Below are 24,104 nucleotides of genomic sequence, written 5' to 3' on the forward strand. Positions count from 1 at the left end.
GAACTATTTTAAAATAGTACAAAATTGCACATAAGTTTAGGGATAAGGGGTGGCGCAAGATATAGCCATACGAGCACGACAGGCTCACACAGAACAACACAACAAATAAGTTATAGGCCTATCACTCTAGTAAGGGATCATATTTCCCTACTTGTTGCTTTTTATCAAGAGTAATTACATTACAAGTCATAGGAGCTATCTTCATTGTCGCCTCCCAGTTTTACACATACACAACACACAATATTATAATATTACTCAATAATTAATTAAATTATAAACCAAAATCTGCGAGCTCCATTGATGATGGTGGAATGGTGGATCCATGGAGCTGTACACGTCTTCTCCAGTAGGGGGCGGCAGGCGTCACCTTTACAACTTGGACCTGACGTGTTTGACCCGGAAGTCAATTCGTAGCTGCATTGTTTACGTTTTCCAGTCGCACGCAGCTCACTCGGAGCTACCGTTAATCGTTGTTCTCTTGTTGTTTTGAGTCTAATTCGACTTTTAATATGACTTCGCTACAAACAATGAGGTGTCTGATCAGCCAGCGGCTGTGCGTCGCCGCCGAAGAGATCTTTGTGATGGTGGAGAGGATTCTGACAGAATACGAGGAGCTGCACTTTAGGTCCAAACAGCAACAGACTGAACAACCAATTATGCAACCACACACCGCAGGTTGGTACAACCAATACAAAGGCACGTGTTTGTCTAGCTGAGGGAAAGGGGCTTGCTTTATGTAGCTACGGTAGACATAATAATGTAATAATACACACGGTCGGTCAAGTGCCACCGTTCTATGTATTGTTGTATCTAGTTTCCCTCCCTCCCCCCCTATAGCGTGTGCCAACGTGTACGTCACCAAGAGGGGGGCGGCGTCTAAAAGGCTAGGGACGGCCCCCTGGTGGGCATTAAATTCTAGCCCGCATCACTCAGAATAGAATGACGGTGGTATGTTTTTATAAATATTGAGCTCGTTCTTGGCGATAACATAGTGAACAAACACCAGGATGGATAGAAAGAACGTCGGGCCCAAATACATTACAAGGACAAGGAAAATGTTGTGAACAAACACGGCTGTGCTTAGATACTTTGTTGAACGTTATGTCTCTGCGCCCGTGCGCCGATCCAAGTCATTCTACGTCTTTTTGTAAACTCGTCAATCTGGGTTCCTTGATGCTGTCTCCATGCTGGAAAGCTGAACATCTAATTCCGTTTTCTGGCTCATTTCCTCGACGCGACCTGCTGTGGCACTTATTTACTGAGCAAGTCTGCACCATTGTGAGGTCAGTTTAGAAAAAGAACGTATACAAGCATACGGATGGTCGCTCAATGTAAACAAACCAGACAAGCCAGCAAGTATGGCGGAAGCTACCACGTGACACATATGTTGACGCCCCCTCCAGGAGATTTTGGTACACCCTATATATCTCTCTCTCTCTCTCTCTAATAGGCCAAACCTCATTTGAAAGAATATATTCATATAGTATATGACAGCCCTTTAAAATGTTTATAATATAAATTTACACAGCTGTGCTACCAATCAAAAAGTATTACATCATGTCAGTCTGTTTGCACGAATCTGGGTCAATTCAATTAAGCTTAAGCAGCAGGAGCTGCCTATAAACTCTATAAAGACAAAATACTTTGCCTGCTTTTTGATTGATTGATTGAAGAATTTATTAACAGTTTGCAGAATTACAGTACATTTCAAGCACAAACTCAATACAAAGGCTGTTAACTGTGAGTGGACGACCCAATTAAGCATTACACTTGTTTCCAATAGGGTCCACCATGTTCAAATCATCAAAACATTTAGAGACGTACAAATAGACACTTCTATAGACAGAACAGGAATTCATCATAAAGGAGGTAAAAAGGGAAAAGAAACATATACAGTGAGGGAAAAAAAAGAGGTGGGCGGTGGGGGGGATTCACGTTCAGCTCCGTTAATTTGTTTGTTTTCCTTGGAGGAGCTGCGTTGGGTCCCCAAGTCGGCTCCGTGGCCGTACCTTGAGTTGGCTGTGTGGCCGTCTCTTGTGTTGTCCTTGCGTTGGGTCCCCAAGTCGGCTCAGTGGCCATACCTTGAGTTGGCTGTGTGGCCGCGACCGTCTCTTTGTTGTCCTTGCGTTCGTGTTTGAGGGATTCCGATTTTACAGGGGCCAGTTTCGAATTGCAGTCGTCCGTAGGTGCCCTTTGAGAGCGGTTTTGAAGGAGTCAAGGGATTCGCATGTCTTAATGACAGTTGGTAGGGCGTTCCACATTTTGGTGGCATAGGAGCGAAAATAATTTAGTCCCTTGTTTGTGCTGAATCTGGGTTGTACATGGTTCGTTGCACTCCCTCTGGTGTTGTGGGTGTGGACTTCGTTAACATTAAGGAAGTATCTAGACAGGTACATGGGTATCTTGGTGGTGTATCGAATCTTGTGGACCAGACCCATTGCAAGATGCTGTACTCTGTCGTCGACCCTAAGCCATTCCAGCCTGTCGAAGTGGGCAGGGGTGAGGTGGGTTCGGGGGGCGAGGTCAAGTAGGAGCCTGACCAGTTTGTTTTGGGAAGTCTGGAGCCTGGTTTTAAGGGCCTTTGAGGTGCTGTGGTACCAGGAGGTGCATGCATAGTCAAAGAAACCCTGTACAAGGGCTCCTGTTAAGGTCTTCAAGGTGTTTTTGTTGACCAGTGAGGAGATCCTGTAAAGGAATCTTGTTCTATGGTTGATCTTTTTGATTACGTTGGTGGCCATTTTATCACCGGAAAGATTAGCCTCCAGGATGGAACCTAGGTAGGTAATTTCATCTTTACGTGTGATAACATTGTCACCCACTCTAACCAAGAAGCCATTTGCCTTGCTGAGATTACTATTAGAGCCAAAGAGAATGGATTCAGTTTTTCCCAGGTGTAAAGATAGTTTGTTATCAGCGAGCCAGGTGCAGATTCTACCGAGTTCAGAGCTGAGGGCCTTTTCAACCTGCAGTTTGTTCCTGTCCGAGACTAGCAATGCCGAGTCATCTGCGAACAGGAACAAGTTGCAGTCACAAGCTGAAGTCATGTCGTTAACATATATTAGGAACAGTAATGGTCCTAGTATGCTCCCTTGTGGAACGCCACAGCTCACTGGGAGGGGGGGGGGACAGTGTTCCATTCACCTCCACCATCTGTTCTCTCCCCTCCAGGTAGGATTGCATCCAGCTCACTGATGTGCTATCGAAACCAATTGCCTTTAGCTTGTTAACCAGTATGGAGTGGTTCACGGTGTCAAAAGCCTTTTGGAGGTCCAGCATGACCATGCCGCAGTATTTGCCAGCATCCACCTCATGTTTGATGTGGTCGCTCAAATAGAGAAGGCATGTGTCAGTGGAGTGGGACGTTCTGAAGCCAGATTGGAACTCGTACCTTAATTTATTAGTGGCAAGATACTTTTCAACCTGTTCATAGACTATTTTTTCCATCACTTTCGAGATGGAGCTAAGAATAGAAATAGGGCGGTAGTTGCCGGGGTCTAATTTACTCCCTTTCTTGTGCAAGGGGGTTACTTTGGCCAGTTTGAAATCTTGGGGGACCTGTCCCTGTTTGATGGAGAGGTTTACTATGTGGGTGATGATTGGAGCTATAGAGATGGCTGAGTCTCTGAGAAATTTGGAGGGAATATTGTCATGGCCTGTGGCCTTGTGGGGTTGGAGGGCACTCAGTTTCTTAATTACCTCATCAGTTGTTACCATAACTATTTTAAAATCGTCTTTACAAACACCTAGGTTTCTGTAGAAGGTTGTAATGTGCTCTACACCAAAGAGCCCAGAGTGGGAGGGCAGTTTGTTAACCAGAGTTGTTGCTATGTTTGTAAAGAAGATATTCAAGCAGTTGGCCACATCAAGGTTGTCAGTGATGAGAGTGTTGTCCGATTTGATGTTTATGTTTGAAAACCTGGTTTTTAGTTTCTGAGCGCAGCCTAGTTGATTGTTTAGTAGCTTCCAGAGCTTACGAGGATTGTTTTTGTTTTCCTGTGCTTTATCATTGATGACTTTTAGCTGATTTGGTCATGACAGTTACACTGTTTCTTAGCTTGATTCGTTGGGTATTTAGGTTGTTCAAACGAGCTTGGCGAACACTGTCGAAGCGCTTGGCTAGCTTTGACTTGCATTTTAGAAATTCAGAGCATTTTTTGTCTCTGGCTTTCATTGCAGCCAGTATGTCCGAATTCATCCATGGTTCCGAGCGGGTTTTGCCCCTGGTGGTTCTCAAAGGAGCCATGTTGTTCAGAACTGATGTATATTTGGTTTTGAAGCCAAGCCAAGCTTCGACAAGTGTGCTTTTAAGCTCATCGGACCAATACAATCCAGACTCTCCAATACTTGGTTAAAGACCTCACTAGAGTAGGTTTTGAGGTCCCTTGATATGACTGTTTTGTGGCAGCCGGTCTTAAGTTTTTGTATTTTGCGGGTACAGAATATCATAAAATGATCACTAAGCCCACATACAATAACCCCTTTCTTGGAGATTCTGGATTTGTCCGAGGACAGAATGAGATCAATGACAGTTTGAGTAGAATCACACACTCTAGTGGGTTGGGTAATTAGCTGACTGACACTATGTAGATCACAGAACTTACTGAATGACTTAAACACAGGTGCTTCCTTACGTTGCATGTCTGTATTGTAGTCGCCAATCAGGATTTTCTCTACACATTCCTCCCCAGCTAAGCACCCCTCAAGTAGAACCCATGTTGGTCAGGCGGTCTGTAGACGGTGCCCACTAATAACGATTTAGCCTTTTTTGAAAATTAATTCAACCCACACAGTTTCAATTTCATCATGCTGTAAGTCAGTACGAGTAACATATTCAGTGTCTTTGTGAATATACATACACACACCACCACCATGCCTGTTTCTGTCGTTTCTGATCAAAGAATAGTTCTCTATTTCAACTTCTGGGTCTTTGGTTGACTCATCAAGTTTAGTTTCAGAGAAGCTAATGATGTTCGCCTTACCGCATTGAAACATATGCCTGATTTCAGCCATTTTGGGTCCAAGGCTGTTGACGTTCAGGTGAAAGATATGTAGTCCGTTGGCTCTGACTATGGTGCTTATTTCCTCCGTGGTGAAGTAGGAGAGCGGAGGGCCATTGTTGATGTCTGTAGTAGCCGCGGGTTGCCGTGGGGGGAGGGTGGGGGGTGCGTGGGGGTCGTCGTGGGGTGGCGGGAGTGGGGGGTGGGGTCCCTCGTCCAGGTTTGTTGTGGGCTCTGGTGTGGTTGATTGAGCCATGGTGTCGACTGGAAAAATAGCAGGTAAAGTATCACGGTGTGGCCGATTAGGCCCGTCTCCAGCCGCGTTGTCCCCCGTGGTTGGATGTGGAGACTCTTCACGCCTGTAGATGGTGGTGTTGACCGTGTCTTGTGCCTCGACTGCCGCCGACGTTAGATCACTCCTCCGCATCCTGCTGTTGCCTGGGACGCGCTCGGCTCTTGCGAATATAATATCCACAACCGGGACGTCAGTGTGTATATTCAGCATGGGTGTGCAGGTTGGCTGGTGAGGAAGGATGTCAGCGGTGTTGTTGTTGTTGGTCGTCGCCTGGCTGGTCGACATTGGTGTTGCTGTGTCGACGGCGATTCCATTGTTCTCCACCGTTACCTGTCCACTCCGGAGCAGTCTTGTCATTTGTCGTGTGTTCACGGGACCAGGGTTACTTTCGATGTCGCCAGACAGTAACAAAGTAATGAGCCAGAAAGATCTCTTCACTTTGCTAAGCTGGAGCTTGTTTCTTCGGGCTACTAAGGACTGAATAGCTCCTATGCCGTGTCCAGGACGCTTACCATTGTTCTCGTTGTTTACGTCACTGACCAGGTAAAAGTCGCTGTGAGAATCAGGTTGAAAATCCCCTTTTACAGTTTCGTTTTTCTCCATTTCACCTCGATGTAATCCCCTTGGTATATTAAGATAGGAATCCGTACACCATAGGAGGAGAAAGAGAAAATGTGGAAAAAACCGCGACTTTGAGTCTGGAGACGCGCACGAGCGAGAGAAAACACGTCTTGCCATGGTGAAAGCGGAAGTGGCATTGCTATGTATGTTTATCATACCATTTAATTTTGCACCGGTGCAGACCGGTGCAAAACATAAATAACCGCCTACTGCAAATAGCAGCCTAGTTTCTTATAAACGCCCAGGGTCCAAATCGTTTTTGCATATTAACAGCTATTTGGGAAAATACGGTATAGTTACAAACATCGGTATCGGCCAAGATTTTCCACATTGGTGCACCCCTAATGTAAATTAAACGGTGATTCTGTAACCCACTTCATGTCACTGTGCTATTTATGTATATAATATTATAAAAGTATGTATTTTTTCATTCCCTTTCCCTTACCCCTGTTTGTAAAGTGGATCGAGTAATGTTGCCACAACGTACTGGGGCTCTGATTCCACATCCGTTTTGGTTGTTGTGAGACGTCTGCGTACTGATTCCAGATTGGTGGCTTGGCTTTCATAGTTTTGATTCCGTGGTCATTAATTTCGTCCTCCTTAGTGAGAGCATATCAGGACTTGGACAGATGGAATGACATCAACTGCGGTGGCGGATGCAGCACTGACTTTAGTCGTTAGCTCTTGGAAGGCAGCCCCCCACTCGTTTGCTGATAGAGTGCCTGGCAGGGTGTGTTCAGATGAGTAGGCGACTGTGGCTCAGGAGGTAGAGCAGGTCGTCCAATGATTTATGGGTTGGCGGTTCGAATCCCGGCTCCTCCTGTCTACATGTCGAAGTGTCCTTGGGCAAGACACTGAACCCCAAATTGCTCCTGATGTGCTGGTTGCTACCTTGCATGGCTTCCGCTGCAATCGGTATGAATGGGTGAATGTAATGCACTGTAAAGCGCCTTGGATAAAGGCGTTATATAAATGCACCATTTACCATTAGTAGGCATGCAGGGCTCTCTTCTGGTGAAGGAGGCTGTCAATCATGCAGGTACTATGTTGACATCCTGTTGCAGACGTTTGGCTTTTATTTGCAACTCGTCCTGTAGGCCTTCAAGGAATGAATAAGCCAGGGGGGAGCTCACTGTGACAAAAGCCCCTCGTGCACTATGAGCTATAGGGTGAGAGCGAAGCATCCCAGGCTTGCCACTTGTAGCTGATCCATAGAGGCATATTAGAGGCATTATCTCTTAAAATTACATGAAACTTTTTCTTGACAATGTTCAAGAATCTTCAGCATCTTCTTTATTGCGTCCTTGATAGTATCAGCAGTGTGTGAACCTCTGAACTCCTGTGCATGCAACCAGGGCTCCAGCGTGCGACTTAATAGGTCGCATATATGAGTTAAAATGTAATGAGGTCACACGGGTGCGACTTGCTGGAAGGATGAGTGGAGGGGAAAAAACATCCCGCAGTGCTTGGCCGTTCCATTGATAAAAAACATTGGACGTTCGCCTGGCGCCCAGTGTTGTCCCTGAACGTGTTCAAAGAACGATCGTTCACGAAAACCCACCAATAAGCCCTTCAGACTTGGATGGTCAGAGTGGCGCGATTACATACAAAGTCAATGCAAAGACGAGAATTGCACAAACGGGCACAGCGCGACCTGCCGCGGTACAAACTGGACGAACCGAGGCGAATATATATTCAGGTCTGAACGCAGCTTATCCGACACAAATTAACTAATCTTTCTCAGCTGGACAATTTCACTGGAGCGCATATCTAACTGCATGATAATCAGTCATCTACGCAGACAGCCGAATCCCGACCCAAACACTGAGTGAGGAGGTAAACTTGTTTGATTAAACATAATGTGCCACGAAAAATAGCTTCCAAAGCTTGTTATTTTTGAATAGAGGAGGTAACCTGTGTCCATACATGATGATCGGCCAACAAAAGACATCTCCCTCCCAGTGAGTGAAGCGCACTGATGCCTGATTTATTCCCTATTATAAGTGTTCCGTGCTGAAAATAGCTGATCTACAAGCTCACAACGTGTCACGTCCGCGATGCATTGTGAGCTTGTAGATCAGCACGCGGCGATATGCAGGCTCTGAGAACATCAATAAAAGCATGCAGCTTTCACAAGTTGGCCCATGAAGACAAGGAAAATGATTAAGAATTCGGAGATATTGTAAAAATTGTCACTTTATTAATCCCAAAGGTTTGGACTGCATTTAATTTTCAACACAAAACCTGACTTTCTGTGTGTGGAATATAAGTATTGCCTTTATTGACTGTGACTTTGTGTTGGGTTGAAACCATTTACACTTTTAGTATAACCAGGTAGGTTGCTGTTTTTTTTACACAGTGACCTTTGTAGGGGTTTTATGATTAAAACCTTTTAATGGTGGAAACCACTACATAAATAAATGGCGCCCGATGTGGGGGCATGGTCATGTATAAATACCACGCTATACAAAGAAAAAAATGGTGCTACCTAATTTGTGGTGGCGCTACCAAATGAAAAGGTAGGTGGCACCAGTGCTACCTGTGAAAAAGCTAGTCTGGAGCCCTGCATGCAACACCGCTCTCTTCAGGGTAAAGTCAGCGTCCACCCAGTGTGCAGTCAGACTCAGTAAGGACATTTATTTATTTATTTATTTGACAGGTACAAAGCTCATTAATCAACATGTCAGTTTTCACCTCAATGCATGAGTTTAGCTGCATCTGTTGTTAGATATGGTCTTATGTGTCTGAAATTGGATAAATTGAATTTGATTTTGTTGGCTACATTTTTAACATGCTTTTTGAATGTCAAGTTTGAGTCTAGTGTAATTCCAAGATATTTAAATTCTGATGCGAGGCGCGACGCAATGAATTAGGCTTAAAATAAATAAAACAACGATATAGCAATAGCAGAGAGAAACGCATGCTTGAATTGGTCTCAATTATTTTATTTAACAACAAGTTGCTTTACGCCCAGTTGTAGCTGCCTTCATGAACGCAGTGCCAGTGACGCACAAATAATTAGGCTTACGAAAAACAGGTCAACATTACATAAAACTGCCTGACATTTTGATGAATTGAACATGGTGGACCCTCTTGTAAACAAGTGTAATGCTTATTGGGTCGTCCACTCACAGTTAACAGTCTTTGTATTGAGTTTGTGCTTGAAATGTACTGTAATTCTGCAAACTGTTAATAAATATTTCAATCAATCAATCAAACACAGGCATTACCTCTCAAATATATAACCCAGAAATTGTAAACGAAAGGCATTTTGAAAACACCAAAAAAGCACCACCCGACCGTAACATGAATGAACTCTTAAATCAATCAAACCCTCTAGGCTGAGCTCTCTATGGAACAAAAAACGTAATAAACGTAACAGTTTGGCTACCATTCAAAACAGCACACGTCGCTGTCTGTCAAGTGTAAACGAACGGATTTTTTCTCCTCCTCTTGCCGTAACATTAAACTGAAATAAAGCGTCATTTAATCTAGGCCTTATGACGGCACTCACAGCAACAATGACGCGGCGCTTTCTGCGAGGCATGGCTCGCGGAGCAAAGGAGGAATTAAGGAATTAAACAATAGTATCAGTGCAATATTATAGTTAAAACTATACAGAAAATATTAAGGCATTACTTCTCTTATCATAATTATTAAGTAAACGAAAACAAAGTGCAGCATTACTTCTTTTTTTTAACATAAATAAAACAAAGTGCATGCCTGTGTGCTCTGTGCTGTGCCTTCATTTGAGGCTAAATAAAAATAAAAGTATAATTAAAAACTAAAGAAAACAATAATTAGGCTTAATAGGCTACTGAGCTTGCCAGGCCTTGATTGACACAATGACGACTCTACTCACTGCTGTTGGTTTGGACCCGAACTTCGTTGTGTGCCAAAAAAAACAATGTGTCTACATTCTTTGGCAACAGGCAACTTCTATTTTTGTTGACAATAAATCCCGCTTTGGAGAAGATGCGCTCTGACGGGGTTGAAGTGGCAGGGATAGAGAGAATCCTCTTAGCTACAGTTGCCAATTTGGGATAACGTGGCGCGTTGTCTTTCCACCACGACAGTGGTCCGGAACTCGCTTTGGATTTGTCTGTAACAAAGTCATTCAGTTCTCTCTCTGCAGTCGGCCCCTCGTCCTGATCTCCCTCGGATCCATCATCATCATCGTCGTCCATTGAGAGGAGTTTACGTGTTCTCTCTCGGTCCGTTATTTTAGCCCTCTTAGCCTGTGAATCCGTGTCACTGCCACTGGCCTGGCTGTCGGCGTCACTCACGGCCTCCTCCCGGACCCTGATCGCTGGTCTCACTCTCAGGCTCTCAGCCAACGTAGTTAGCTCCGTGCGCACGGCTTGCTTTTCCTCGTCAGTTAGCCACTTTAACCTCTTGGAGCGGGGATCGAGGGCTGCGCCCAGAACAGCAGCATCAGTCGGGTCTGAGAATTCCCACCTCCTATTAATTTCCTCTGTCAGTTTACGTTTCAGAGCTTTTGTGGCGGGACTGTCGCCAGCTCCCACTGTGAGATAATTGTTTTTAATCTTTGACAGCATTGGCAGTACTGCTGATATGGACACATTTTCCTCTTTAGACAGCATTTCAGTCAGAGTGACAAAAGGCCCCAGCACGGCACCGGTATCCTCTGCCATGGCCCACTGCTCCGTTGTCAGGTCGAGACTCCGGTCAGCTCTTTTGGTGATGCTTGGATCAGACAGGACAGCGGAGATTGGCCACCTTTGTTCACAGAGACGCTCTAGCATAGAATATGTGGAGTTCCAGCGTGTTGCGACATCTTGAATGAGGCAATGTTCTACGATATTCTGACTCCGCTGTTTCTCTGTTAAGGCCGCAGTTTTGGTACAACTTTTAAAAGGCGGACACCAGTCGCTTTCCAAATCCCACGGTACGGGTTACTGGGTCGTGGTGTTTTAGTGCTGCATTAATGCAAAGCTGCAGTGTGTGCCCCGCGCAACGGACCCCCTTGACATTCTCCCAACTCTTCTCCTTTCAGTGTATCGAGGCACACAACCATATTAGATGCATTATCGCTCACGACAGCGACCCTCTTCTCTGCAGGTATAGCGTATGCGTCGGCTACTTCTCCAAGTCTTGTTGCAATGTTTACACCTGTGTGAGCCTCCTCCATTATCTTGGTCTCTAGCACGTAGTTTTTCATTTCCCAGTCGCTGCTTATCATGTGAGCTGTCACCGTCATGTATCCTTCCATTTTTATACTGGACCATATATCCGTTGTGAAACTAACTGCAGAGCACTGATCAATTTCACTACGAACTATATTCTTTATGACTTTGTGTTTTACAGTAAGTTCACTTGAGACATACTCTCTCTTGGGTACAGTATAGCCTGGCTCCACTATTTTCATGAAACGTTTAAACCCTTTTCCTTCTATCAAGTTTATTGGTCTCATGTCCATGGCAATAATTCGAGACAAGTCCAGCGGTTATGGCACCCTTCCTGCGTTCCGTAAGTGTCCTCACTGTTGACTCCAATGTTGTTTGTGTCGTGCTGGAACCGGCAGATGCACCGTCCAGATTTATCTCATGCACCTAAAAACATAATGATAACAATTAGCCACGTGTCTAACCTTAGCCCTGGGCTATTATGTTTCGCCTCCGAAGCACGTTTTGTTTATTATGATACTTACATGTTCCAAGTGATTCTTCAAACTCGTCGTGGACTTGTGATACGCCAATTTCTTGTCACATATTTGACACACCACTTGTTCTTTGTTATCTTGGCATATTCTAAAATGCAACCACACTTTTGATTTCTTTTGGGGCGGCATGGCTGCAGCTGTTCTTGTTGACTTCCTTGTTGTTACCTGCACGAGTGAGGGGGGAGAGGGGAGACGGCGTTGCGAGGTCTGCGAGGCGCCAGCATGCAGCATGGCTCGCGGACCAAATGGGGCCGGCTCGCGGACCAAAAGCGGCCGCCTTAAAAAAAAAAAAATATTGAATGACTATTACATTTTTTTATTTCAAGATCGATTCCCGTGCATATCGATCGATCGTCGATTAATCGATTTTTTTGGGTCAGCCCTAGTTCAGATGCAAACATGAGTTCCTCAGCCAGTCAGATACATGGACCATGGCTGCAGTTAATTTGTCTGCTGCTAGTTGTTTGTTTTAGCATGTATATAAAGAACTGTCATCAGCATACATTTGTATGGAGACAGTTGGACAGAGGGAAGGCAGATCATTTATATATAAACCAAACAAAATAGGGCCCAGTATTGATCCCTGAGGAACTCCAATGCCACAGTTAAGATATGCTGACTGAGCACTACCAACACGAACACTTTGGTTCCTGTTAGTTAAATATGAATGCATCCATTTGACTGCTTCTGTAGAAAAATTAAATGAGGAGAGCTTTGACAGAAGTACCTGATGGTGTACAGTGTCAAATGCCTTTTTGAGATCCAGAAATACTGCACCCACTATGCCACCCGCGTCTAACTTTGACTTTACACCTTCCAGAAAGTAACAGTTAGCTGTTTCTGTTGAATGGTTGGAGTGAAAACCGAAGTGGGTGCAAAGGATTGTGGTCCGAGTTCAGGTGGGCAGTCAGTTGTTGGGCCACCCATTTCTCAGCCACTTTGGACACAATGTGTCTATAATTTGCCACATTTGTTTGGTCCCCAGCCTTAAAAATGGGTGTTACAATAGCCGTTTTCCATGTACTTGGAAAAATGCATCGTTTGATTGATAGATTTATCAAGTGAGCTATAGGACAGATTAGGGCGTTTTTATGTGTTTTTAGAAAGGTTGTGTCCATATTACAAACATCCTTTGCTTTTGAGTCTCTTAATGAGCTTTACCACTTCAGATTCGGTAATCTCATCCAACCTGAAAATGGGCCTGTCATCCTTAATAGGATCACAAGTCCAAGTTCTAGTAGAGAAGCTTTGAGCCAGCTCCTCAACAGAATTTATAAAGAAACTATTACAATGATTTGCAATCACATCATGATCTAAGGTTAATATTCCATTCACTTTAAGTTTGAGTTCCTTTGTTTTGTGATCCTTATGGCATGCTTGATTACCCCTTGTGGTATGTTCTTCAATTGCTGAAGAAGGAGAACCAAGTCATGTATTCTCATTTATCTGAGATAATGGAAAAACAAGATCATATTGAGAGTGACCGAAGGGACATGATTCATAAATTACAATCCAAAGAGGGAACAAGATATAAGACATACGAAGCCATCAACCCAGATCTATTTATTCACCCACTCTATACCAGCACCAGCAGTACACCTTACATTGAGGACTATTTGAGGATAACCTTTACACGGTTTCGGTTGTCCGCTCATAGACTGCGTGTGGAAATGGGAAGATGGAGCCACATACCACCTGAACAGCGGTTTTGCCAATGTGAGACTGGTATACAAAACGAACAGCACATACTGGTGTGTCCCCTCACACAAGATATCAGAGTGAAATATGGACATGAGGGTATTGATTTGAGCTCACTCTTTGTGGGCACTAACAGAGAGACTTTGCGTATGCTACATGCCTGCCTGTCACTTGTGGAGCAATAGAAAGCTCCTGTTGTAAAGGGATTCTGTATTGTATATTTTAATGTATTGTACCTTTTAAAGTTTTTGATTCATGGGTTTTTTATTATTGTTTGGACCCAATGTTTTATACATTTGTGTCAATAAAGTAATAAAGTAAGCCAGCCCAGAGTGAGAGTTTGTGGCACCGCTGCATGTGTTGAACTTCTCCCGTTCCCCGATGCTGCTGGGACTCTGGGAGCATACCATTATAACGAGAGGAGGGGGTTTCCACTTTCCACCCGGCCGCTGTTACGATTACGATTTTGCTGGCCCAAATTGATTCGCATTTTGCTCACACTAACATAATTTCTCTGTAGGTTAATATTATTTTGCAAAAGAAAAGATCACCGCAATAAATCGCCTCATAAAAATATTCGGCGATAGGCTCATCCAAATTACGATTGCCGATATATTCGTGTCGTCACCCAACCCTAGTGCTCTGTTATGGCTTTTGCCTTCTTGTTCTCTCTTGGGAGTTTTTCATGCTTTTCAAAGTCACCGTTTGCTGTGGGGGGCCATTGTGTTGTCGCTTCTTATTTTCTGCCACTTTTAGATATTCCTTATGTAGCAGCGGGTGCTATTTGTAAAGAAGTTGGTGGTGTTATTATACCTAGTAGAATCTTTGCCGTGATGAAACACATGGCGACCCATTCAGGGGAAAACCCCTTTACTCCTATATGGGGAAAAGCCTTTAGGTGTACCGTTTGCAGCAAAATCTTGGCTCTCAATTCTACTCTAAAAGAACACATGCGAGTTCATACAGGGGAAAGACCCGTTAATCATACATGGTGAAACCCTGTTAGGTGTACAGTTTTTTGCAAAAGCTTTTCTTGTAATCGTATTCTTTAAAAAAAACATGCGAAAATTCATACAGGGGTAAAACAGTTTACTTGTACAGTTTGTGAACGGCGCTTCAATCAAATTTGTAATTTGAAGAAGCACATGAGGACTCATACGGGAGAAAAACCCTTTAATTGTACAGTATGTGAAAACCATTCAGAAGATGCACATGAAGACTCATATAGGGGGTTAACAAATGGATGGATTTAGATTTTGGATTTAGTGTTCTAGGGTTAATTCACCCACTGCCAACGATTTTCCCGTTTTTGTTCTTACTTTGAGATATTTTGGCCAATATCCGATATAATTAATTGCTGTTGTGGCCGATAACTGATATTACCAATGTCTATATGGTCTCATTCTGTATTAAAACATATATAATAATTTTGTCCATTCTGAAAAAAAAACATCTAACAGGGTGCCTGCACTGCAGGCTCTGGCAAGTCAGATTTAAAGTGTTAAGTATGGATATACGGTTTCCAAAAACCTGTACAGACGAGTTGGGCGTGCCCCCCTAGACGATTTATGTAGGTCCTATTGAAAATTGTTGTACATTGCTGACGTTGCCTCCTCTCTCCTCCCTCTAGGCCTCACACCTCCCGTGTGTAAAGAGGAGGTTTCCCCTGAACAACGGGAGAGGAGCCCCAGTCTGGTCCAGGAGGAACCACAACCTGCGCAGTTCAAAGAGGAGGAGCTACTTCAACAACCAAATGACTCTGAATGGCCACGGTTGACGTCACTAGCAGTGAAAAGTGAAGATGATGGTGAGAACAGAGAGACAGAGCCTCTGGCCAGTACGTCCACTGAACACACGAAAACACGAGTTCACAACCTCTCTTCACACTGTTCCGAATCTGACATCACTGAAGACAGTGATGCATGGGTGGAGCCCACGGACGATCAGTCACTTGTAAACACATTGAAATCACAGAAGAGACAAATATTGTCTTTTAGAAATAATCACATGAGGACTCGTGCAGGGGAAAAACCCTTTACTTGTGTGGTTTGTGAAAGAAGCTTCCGTTATCATATTTGTTTGCAGAAACACATGGAGACCCATACAATGGGAAAACGTTTGTACGGGTGTACCGTTTGTAGCAAAATCTTTGCTCTCAATTCTACTCTAAAAGAACACATGAGTGTTCATACAGCGGAAAGACTTGTTAATCATACAGGGCAAACCCCTGTGAGGTGTACAATTTGTTGCAAAAGCTTCAATCAAAATTGTAATTTGAAGAAGCACATGAGGACTCATACAGAAGGAAAACCCTTTAATTGTACAGTTTGTGAAAAAACTTTCAGAGAAAGTCATCATCTGAACATGCACATGAAGACTCATACCAGGGGGAAACAAACTTGAGGTGTAGTTTGTGGCAAATCCTTTTTCCAAATCCATTTTCCCATTGACATGTTTGACTGTCAAGGTTTCAGCTTCCAGGAAGAAACCCTAAATACAAAGGGAATGTTATACAACGGAAAATAGTTATAGTGATATTTTATACCTTATTTTTGAGCAAATTCTGTTATTTGAGCAGTAACATGCTTTTTTCAAAGACACTGGAAATAAGGTTGTGGTGTATTTTTTTTAATGAGATATGAACATGTATATTAATTATATAAATTATGTCAATAAAAACTAGCCAAAGTCAGCCGATGGGTTTTTCAATGGCTGATGCCGATATTTAGCTTATAAAAACCTAGAAAGTTGATTCCTAATACGTTTCTGGGTGATTTGTATGGTATGACAATTTGGCAAGTGTTTCAATGTGTTATGGAACCTTGAAGAAACACCAGCATATCCACAGAGGAAGCTAATCTCTGGGACTGCTGGGCTAATCTAGGCATTTAGCAGATGCAAGACAAACATTTAAAATGTGTTTTACCCATTCAGGACGGGAACCCATTGTGGTGTTTTAAGCATTATGTTATACTTTAGCTATTGGAAAAATAGATCTACAAGCTCAGTGCTGCACTGAGTGTCGTGCTACGAGCCCACCTAGTTATTATGTTTGTGTCCCTTTTATACCCATATTTGGAGTCCTTTGACAGGCATGCCCAAATTATGAAAGGCGAAAGTATCTAGCGGCTGGCCCTGGAAATGATTGTTACTTCAGGTTCACCAAACCAGCTGGTGGCTCTTCAAATTAAGGGCTTAGTAGGCCCCCCGACGCAGGCTGGTCAACGGGTGCCCCCCCCCCCCCCTGCAAACCCATAGCGGTTGTCCAATCCACTTTATTGATATAGCACGTTTCAAAACTCAAGGTTTACAAACTGCTGTACATGACAATGAAAACCAATTACACCATAGCTAAAATACAGAAAAACAACAGCAAGAACACAGTACAAAACGGTGAAGCAACTGAGACACATCGCTGAAGAGTACAAGACGCAGCATCGTCAGACAGTGAAGCAAAACATAACACGGACCAAAGGAACGCAAGTGGGGTTAAAGGCCACGGTAATGAAGGTGGGTCTTTAGGCGAGACGTGTGTGTGTTGGCAGCAGCCACCACCGGGCGTTTGCCAAACTTTGGTCAACTCAACTGTCATTGCATCTCTGTATTTATAATTGTTTTTGCGTGGGTGGCCGTGTGCCCCAAATGGCTGTGGGACCCAACGCAAATATAGGTCCTATTGTAAATTGCTGACGTTGCCTCCTCTCTCCTCCCTGTAGGCCTCACACCTCCCGTGTGTAAAGAGGAGGTTTCCCCTGAACAACGGGAGAGGAGCCCCAGTCTGGTCCAGGAGGAACCACAACCTGCGCAGTTCAAAGAGGAGGAGCTACTTCAACAACCAAATGACTCTGAATGGCCACGGTTGACGTCACTAGCAGTGAAAAGTGAAGATGATGGTGAGAACAGAGAGACGGAGCCTCTGGCCAGTATGTCCACTGAACACGCGGACAATCAGTCTGCTGTAAACACACCAACATCACAGAAGAGTCAAGTGGAAGGACAAACCTTGTCTGTTAGAAATAATCACATGTGGACTCGTGCAGTAAAACACTTGACTTGTGTGGTTTGTGAAAGAAGCTTCCGTTATAATATTTGTCTGCAGGTTCACATGGCGACCCATACAAGGGAGAAACGTTTGTACGGGTGTACCGTTTGTAGCAAAGTCTTTGCTCTCAATTCTACTCTAAAAGAACACATGAGTGTTCACACAGGGGAAAGACATCATACAGGGCGAAACACAGTGAGGTGTACAATTTGTTGCAAAAACTTTGCAACAACTTGTCATTTGAAAAAGCACATGAGGACTCATACAGGAGGAAAACCCCTTTAATTGTACAGAAAAAAAATGTTCAGAGATGGTGAAGATGCACATGAAGACTCATACAGGGGGGAAATAAACTTGAGGTGTAGTTTGTGACAAATCCTTTTTCCAAATCCATTTTTTTCAAAGACGCTAGACACTAAATAAGGTAAATTGATATCAATTCGGTCAATAAAAATTAGTCAAAGTCAGCCGATAGGCCTATGTGTTTTTTGAATGGCTGATGCCGATATTTAGCTTATAAAAACCTAGAAAGTTGATTCCTAAGAGGTTTTTGGGTGATTTGTATTTTGGCTTGATTGCCCAAAGTTGGCATTTGTGTTTCAGTGTGTTATGGAACCTTGAAGAAACACCAGCATATCCACAGAGGAAGCTAATCTCTGGGACTGCTGGACTAATCTATGCATTTAGCAGATGCAAGACAAACATTTAAAATTGGTTTAAGGGAGGGCCGACCGGCGGACCACAACGCCATGCTCATGTGACAATATGGTCCAAGGCTCAGTTTAATCCAGAGGGCCAATAGGGGGAGACAAAATAGACAATTGGCTCATTGAAGGCCAAGTGTGCTGTCGGATTCTGGATTATTTAGAGCAATGGTTTTCAACCCTTTTCATATCCGGGTCCATTATTTATTCGACATTTGAGCCATGGACCACCATTTGCTGACATGTATCCTCTCAGACCCAATACTTAGAATATTGTATCATCGTATAAGATTTTGTTCACAATTCCATGCTGTACCATTAGGAGAGATAACAGGCACATGTTGATTAAGATACCAATTCTTCTACATTCTCTAATTTTGCATACTTCTTAAAGGACCACTTCACCACTTTTCAACATCTCTTCATATAATTGGTCCTCACTAATGTTCATGATAAAACACCACCATTTTGTCCTACTCAGTCTGTGTCTCATAGGAGGGCTTTGGGCAGTTCGGACACACGTCCACCAGTGACATCATCATTAGGCAGATTTTTTTTAAAACAAGATTTGTTTTCAAATATATTTAGATTTTTATTATCGTGAGAACGAGGGCTTCAACTTTTGCATTGCAACTTTTCAGGAAAAGAAAGCCTGCCGTTTCTATTAGCTTGGATTCACCATCGATGATGTCACTGGTGGACGGGTTTCTGAACTGCCCACAGCCTTCCTATGAGACAGACTGAGTAGGAAAAAATTGTGGTATTTTATCATGAACATTAGTTAGGACCAATTATAGGAAGAGAAGTTGAAAAGTGGTGAAGTGGTCCTTTAAGTAACGCAGATGTTTAACAAAAGCATTGTTAACCCCTTGGTTTCATTTTACACTCAAGAGTAAAAGATCTATAAGAAAGGGTCCATTTGGGTACCAACTCTCCATTTAGCTGAGGACCACCTGGAACCCCCTCAAGGGCCAAGTTATTGGGGAACATCTTATCAGCAGCAGCCGAGAACGCCAGGGGCAGAATGAGAGATGCTAGAGATGCTCTACTTTAGCCTATTTTGTGCAGAACTATGAACAACTGAATATGTGAATCGTTGCCATTTCGCCTATTATATTATATTTGAGCCACTTCGTGATGCCTATACACGTGATCTTTGTTTTTACATGCGCAAGCAGAGCGCGCAGATATACTGTAATCGGCTGCGTATGACGGTGGCGTCGCTCGGCCAATTAGGGACCAAGTATGTATTGGTTGCGTCGCTCTGCCAATCAGGGACCAAGAACGGCGATCGGCTGGGTATATATATATGTTGGTACATTCCACCAGCCAATGAGAAACCACTGTTTTCGAGCCTAAAATTATGATAATTGCTAGGGTTGGGCTGAGCCTCGGGCCAGCCCAGTAGGGGCCCAATTAGGACTGGGCCTTAATTTTCAGGCCCGTTGAGAACTAACAGCTTTGTGTGTTTGTGTGTATGAGCAACAGAATGTCCTCAGCTGATTGGCTGAGCAGAGAATGTGATGTATGATGATGTACGATGATAAGAGCGCCCCTCACTTCACACAAGTGTGATTTTTTTTATATTTTTTGAGGGGCAATAGCCCCCCCTATACGCTGGTTTAATGTTTGTTTTGTAAACGCATTGACAATGAAGGGAAAATTTACGTCACAATGTGTCATTTGTCATATTGTCTCTTTATTGTTAATGGCGTTTAATGTTTATGTTGGCACCGTTTTTTACATCACCATTACATCACCTAATCAACATGAGTTAGACTTTAATATATTAGCGCCCCTCACTTCACACGGGTGTGATTTTTGAGCGGTGTGAGCCGCTCCTATGCACAGCTTTATGTGTATGTGTGTCTGTATGGGCACAGAATGTGCTCATATGATTGGCTGAGCACGGAATGTCATGTATTTATGATGATGTATGATCATCACACATCATCACACAAGTGTGAGTTTTACTTATTGATCATGTATGATGATTTAGTCACCCACTTACGTCATTTTCCATTGGCTTGGCCTGAAAGTTTATACGGACATGAGAAGTCTGCATAGACTTAGCCATACACAATCATGCAATCATGACGTCACTGGGCTAGCGCCCCTCAACATGTGGTTGGAGCTTCTGTCTACTAACCAAGTGCATGGGACCTGTCGGAGGTGTGTCTTGAGAGTAACTGAATCATTGAAACGCTTGTCACACTGTCTACAGTGATAAGGTTTTTCTCCTGTGTGGATTCTCTGGTGTTTCTTCAGATTACCCGACTGATTGAAACTCTTGCCACATTGTTTACAGTGGAAGGTCTTTTCTCCGGTGTGGATACGCTGGTGTCTTTTCAAGTTGCCTACATCGTTGAACGTTTTGTCACACTGTTTACATTGGAACGGCATTTCTCCAGTGTGGATGTGCTGGTGTCTCTTCAGCATCCATACCTTGCTGAATATCTTGTCACACTCTTTACAGATGTGGGTTTTATCCCCCGTGTAGGGCAGCTGGCGTGTCTTCACTTCTCCTGGTTCAGGTGAAGTCTTGGTAACCTGTCGATGACTGTACAACTGTGGTTTGACTGCATATCCTTGCGTCGGTCTCGTTACAGAGGTGATAATCTTCTGACCGGCTGCTGAGGGGATTTGTTCGTTTCTCATCATTCGGCAGTAGAGGTGGTTGTGGCTGCTCTCCATGTGTTTAAAGAGGGACGTCCAGGCATGCGTACACTCAGAACAGGAGACGTGCGTGAGGAAATGTTGGGACTTCACTCCTTCCATTAGCGGTAGTTCATCATCAATGGTCTGCGATGGTGACGGGAGTTGTCTGTTGGTGGTGGACGATATTCTCCCCTTAGATGTGACCGTCTCCCCTTCTCTCTGTGTCTCTCTCTTCACACACTCTATCCCTGTTTTAACTTCTTGAATTGCCTGTAGGACCCCCTCGATCTTTGTAGCAAAGTCACGTTTAATCATGTCCAGTTTTTTAATAACGTCCGCATTCTGAGTCATTTTAACTGCAGACATTCTAGGATTGGGAGAAGGTTGGATTGCTGATTGGTCTAATCTAGGTCACTAGGATTAGGTGTTTGATGTTTCAACGGTGGATTTCGAACTATGTGCTGACTGAATGTGTGTCTGCCTTATACAGTTGCTTGTTTCATCGTGGTGACCGAGGTCATGTTGAGTAGTCCATGTCCAAATATGGTATCTCAAGTCGACTGTTATGCCCAAATATAGAGTCTATGGCCCACATTTATCAATTGAGTGTAAAATCTGCCCCAAATTCGAGTGTAGGTTTTGTAGTACACTCACGTCGCCACGGCATTTATAAAGTGATCGCAAACAGCTGTTCCTTCATTCCGTTCCGACGTTAATAAATGTGACGGCTGAAATCTATCTGGCACGCCCTATGAAATCAAGCCTCGCCCTCGTTTTTGCGACATGAACTGCAATACGACCTGGAAACCATGGTTACTAGGCATGTAACGATATATCGTATATCGATATATATCGATATTAATCCCGACGATATGAATCGATTCACTGAAATAAAAAAATCGATAAATTATATAAAATTTAAAAAACGGTAATTTCTCTTTAAAATATATATATTTTTTAATAAAGTGAAAAATCGTATCGTGAACCTCATATCGTGATACGAATCGTATCGTGAGTTGAGTGAATCGTTACATGCCTAATGGTTACAGGAAAAAAGTTTCCCCCGCTTGCCTTGCTGCCCGCCTCACCCCCCTCTCTCATACACACACACACACAGAGACGCACGCACACACACGCAAGCCCAACTGGTGTGTTGTATCTTAAATAAATAAAGAACGAACACCTGCATGAATTAAATAAAGCTGTAGGCCTACCCTGTCTGTTTCCCTCTCACCTCGCTTGCCTTGCTGTCATGTCCACGCACGCACGCACGCACACACCTCAAGGCTACATGACACATCGCATCGCCATGAATGGAATACGTTTGTAGGCTAGGCCTTAATTTTACCCATTTGTGTGCAGTGCACGGCAAATTTTCAGCATGCAACCAAGTATAAAATGACTTATACTAGATCTCTTGTCCACTAGTCCCTTCCTAACATTTTAGTCTAGTTTTTATCTGTTGACGAAATTGTCAATACATTTAGTCTTAGTTTTAGTCATCATAGCTTAGCTTAGTCAGTGAAAAAAAGGTAGTCGACGAACATTTTGCGCTTGGCCAGAAGATATCAAAGCTCTACTGATTGGCCAGTATGAGATGATGCATGATGATGTACGATGACGAGTGCCCCTCACTTCACACAGGTGTGATTTCTTTTTAATACTTAATCAGATATATAATGGCAGCGGAGTGCAGACTTTTTCCTTTTCTGCTAAAACCTAAAATATCTAAAACCACATATTACACACGTAAAGACTCCCAGGAAAGTGTTCTAAATCGTCATTAACCTTTTTGCAAAAAGGGTGAACTTAACTTAGGACCTGGTATTAATTGTTGTGGTGTGTTGACATGTTACATGTTAGGTACTTTATGTGTGTTCTTTTCAGAAAGGTCTTCACATTAATTATGAACATCTTGTTCTGTGAACTATACAGTAACAAGAACTGCTTCATTTTACATCCTGCATACCAAACTACTACTACAAGGAAGACAATAGGAGTATTAATTGTACAGTCTACACACATTTTACTTGAACAATTGTTACCTCGAACATGACAGGAGTACGCATTCATGTAGTTATGGTGTGTATAGTACATGCTGTCTGTTGTACTTAGCCTGTAACTACATGTAAATCTAGTGGAGAATAGTTGTGTGTAAGTATGGTGACACATATCCCTTATTGAATAGTATTTGTGGACATGAAGTGAGTTGATATGTTATCTGACAATTGGTATGAATGGATTTGAAACATGTGAGACATGTCTTTCAGATTGACCTTTTACTATTGATGGACTAATACAGTAAGCATGATACAACTGTACACTCTATGGTTTACATGTACATACCAGTTGTAAAGCCTTTACCTTTAGGCTAAACAGCAGGGCAACTGGGATGTACTTTAGTATGACGCGTGCCATGCATGATTATTTAATCTCTTTTGGATATGCCTTTTATTAAACAACGTCCACTTTCTTGCAGCAGTAAATCTCTTTTGGATATGCCTTTTATTAAACAACATCCACTTTCTTGCAGCAGTATTCAAAACCTAAATAAAACTGTGTAAACTTACAAAACAAACAAACTGAACTACCGACCACACGTGGTCGAAAACTGTCGTCTTCCCCTGTCGCACCTGAGTGCCATCACCGTACTGCCAGGTAATAAGGGTTGCCGTGACAACCACCCACCACTTCATCTGACTGATTGACATACGTCATCATTTAGGAAGGACACATCATTTGGTCATTAATTAATTTCAATAAATAAAAATAAAAATAAAAAAGAGCATTTTGGCTCCAACACACCGGCCCCTAATTGGGAGGCCGTGAGCAATTCAATCCAATATTTACATAATGGAGCCAATAATTGAATGCCACAGATGAAAAACAGTCTAAGTCCACACTATTGATCCATAATGTATAAATGATAGATAAGGGTTCAGGACAACGAGGCCTTTTCGTGGAGGGGTCAGAATGAAATTTGGACTTGGACTGTTTTTCGTCTGTGGTACTCAATTCATACAAAATAACTCAAAAACAATCGAATAGAGGTTTAAGTGTCTGCTTCGTGGATCAAGCAAAGCTTGGTTACTGGTCTATCCAGTGTGCTGGTTTTTGTTTTCACCCCCCGTGCAGAACGCACTAGTCCTTTCCGGTCGGGGTACGTCTCCAAGACTCTTCCCAGCAGCCAGGAACCACGTGGAGCTGTCGCATCCGCGATCTGCACTATGTCTCCAGGGACGAGAATTCTCCTCTCCTTGCTCCACCTCTGCCGCTCCTGTCGCAAAGGTAAATACTCCCTCAGCCAGCGCTTCCAGAAAAGGTCAGAGATGTACTGAACCTGTCTCCATCTCCAGAAAAGGTCAGAGATGTACTGAACCTGTCTCCATCTCCAGAAAAGGTCAGA

The 24,104-nt window shown here is 43.3% G+C and overlaps 1 protein-coding gene across 1 annotated transcript in view; it reads left to right on the forward strand.

Annotated features, from left to right (window-relative positions):
• Positions 1 to 411: 411 nt before the first annotated feature.
• Positions 412 to 24,104, forward strand: part of LOC306926361 (uncharacterized protein) — a gene marked incomplete at its 3' end in the record, with an annotated part of 28,934 nt that continues 5,241 nt past the window's right edge. The window contains exons 1-3 of the mRNA XM_079505627.1: positions 412 to 675; positions 14,925 to 15,101; positions 17,011 to 17,187. Of these exons, the coding sequence (XP_079361753.1) occupies positions 510 to 675; positions 14,925 to 15,101; positions 17,011 to 17,187 (520 nt within the window). The 5' untranslated portion in view covers positions 412 to 509. The remainder of the gene's footprint in view (positions 676 to 14,924; positions 15,102 to 17,010; positions 17,188 to 24,104) is intronic.

Source organism: Electrona antarctica (genome assembly GCF_951216825.1).
Source record: "Electrona antarctica genome assembly, chromosome: 7".
Classification (NCBI taxonomy): Eukaryota; Metazoa; Chordata; class Actinopteri; order Myctophiformes; family Myctophidae; genus Electrona; species Electrona antarctica.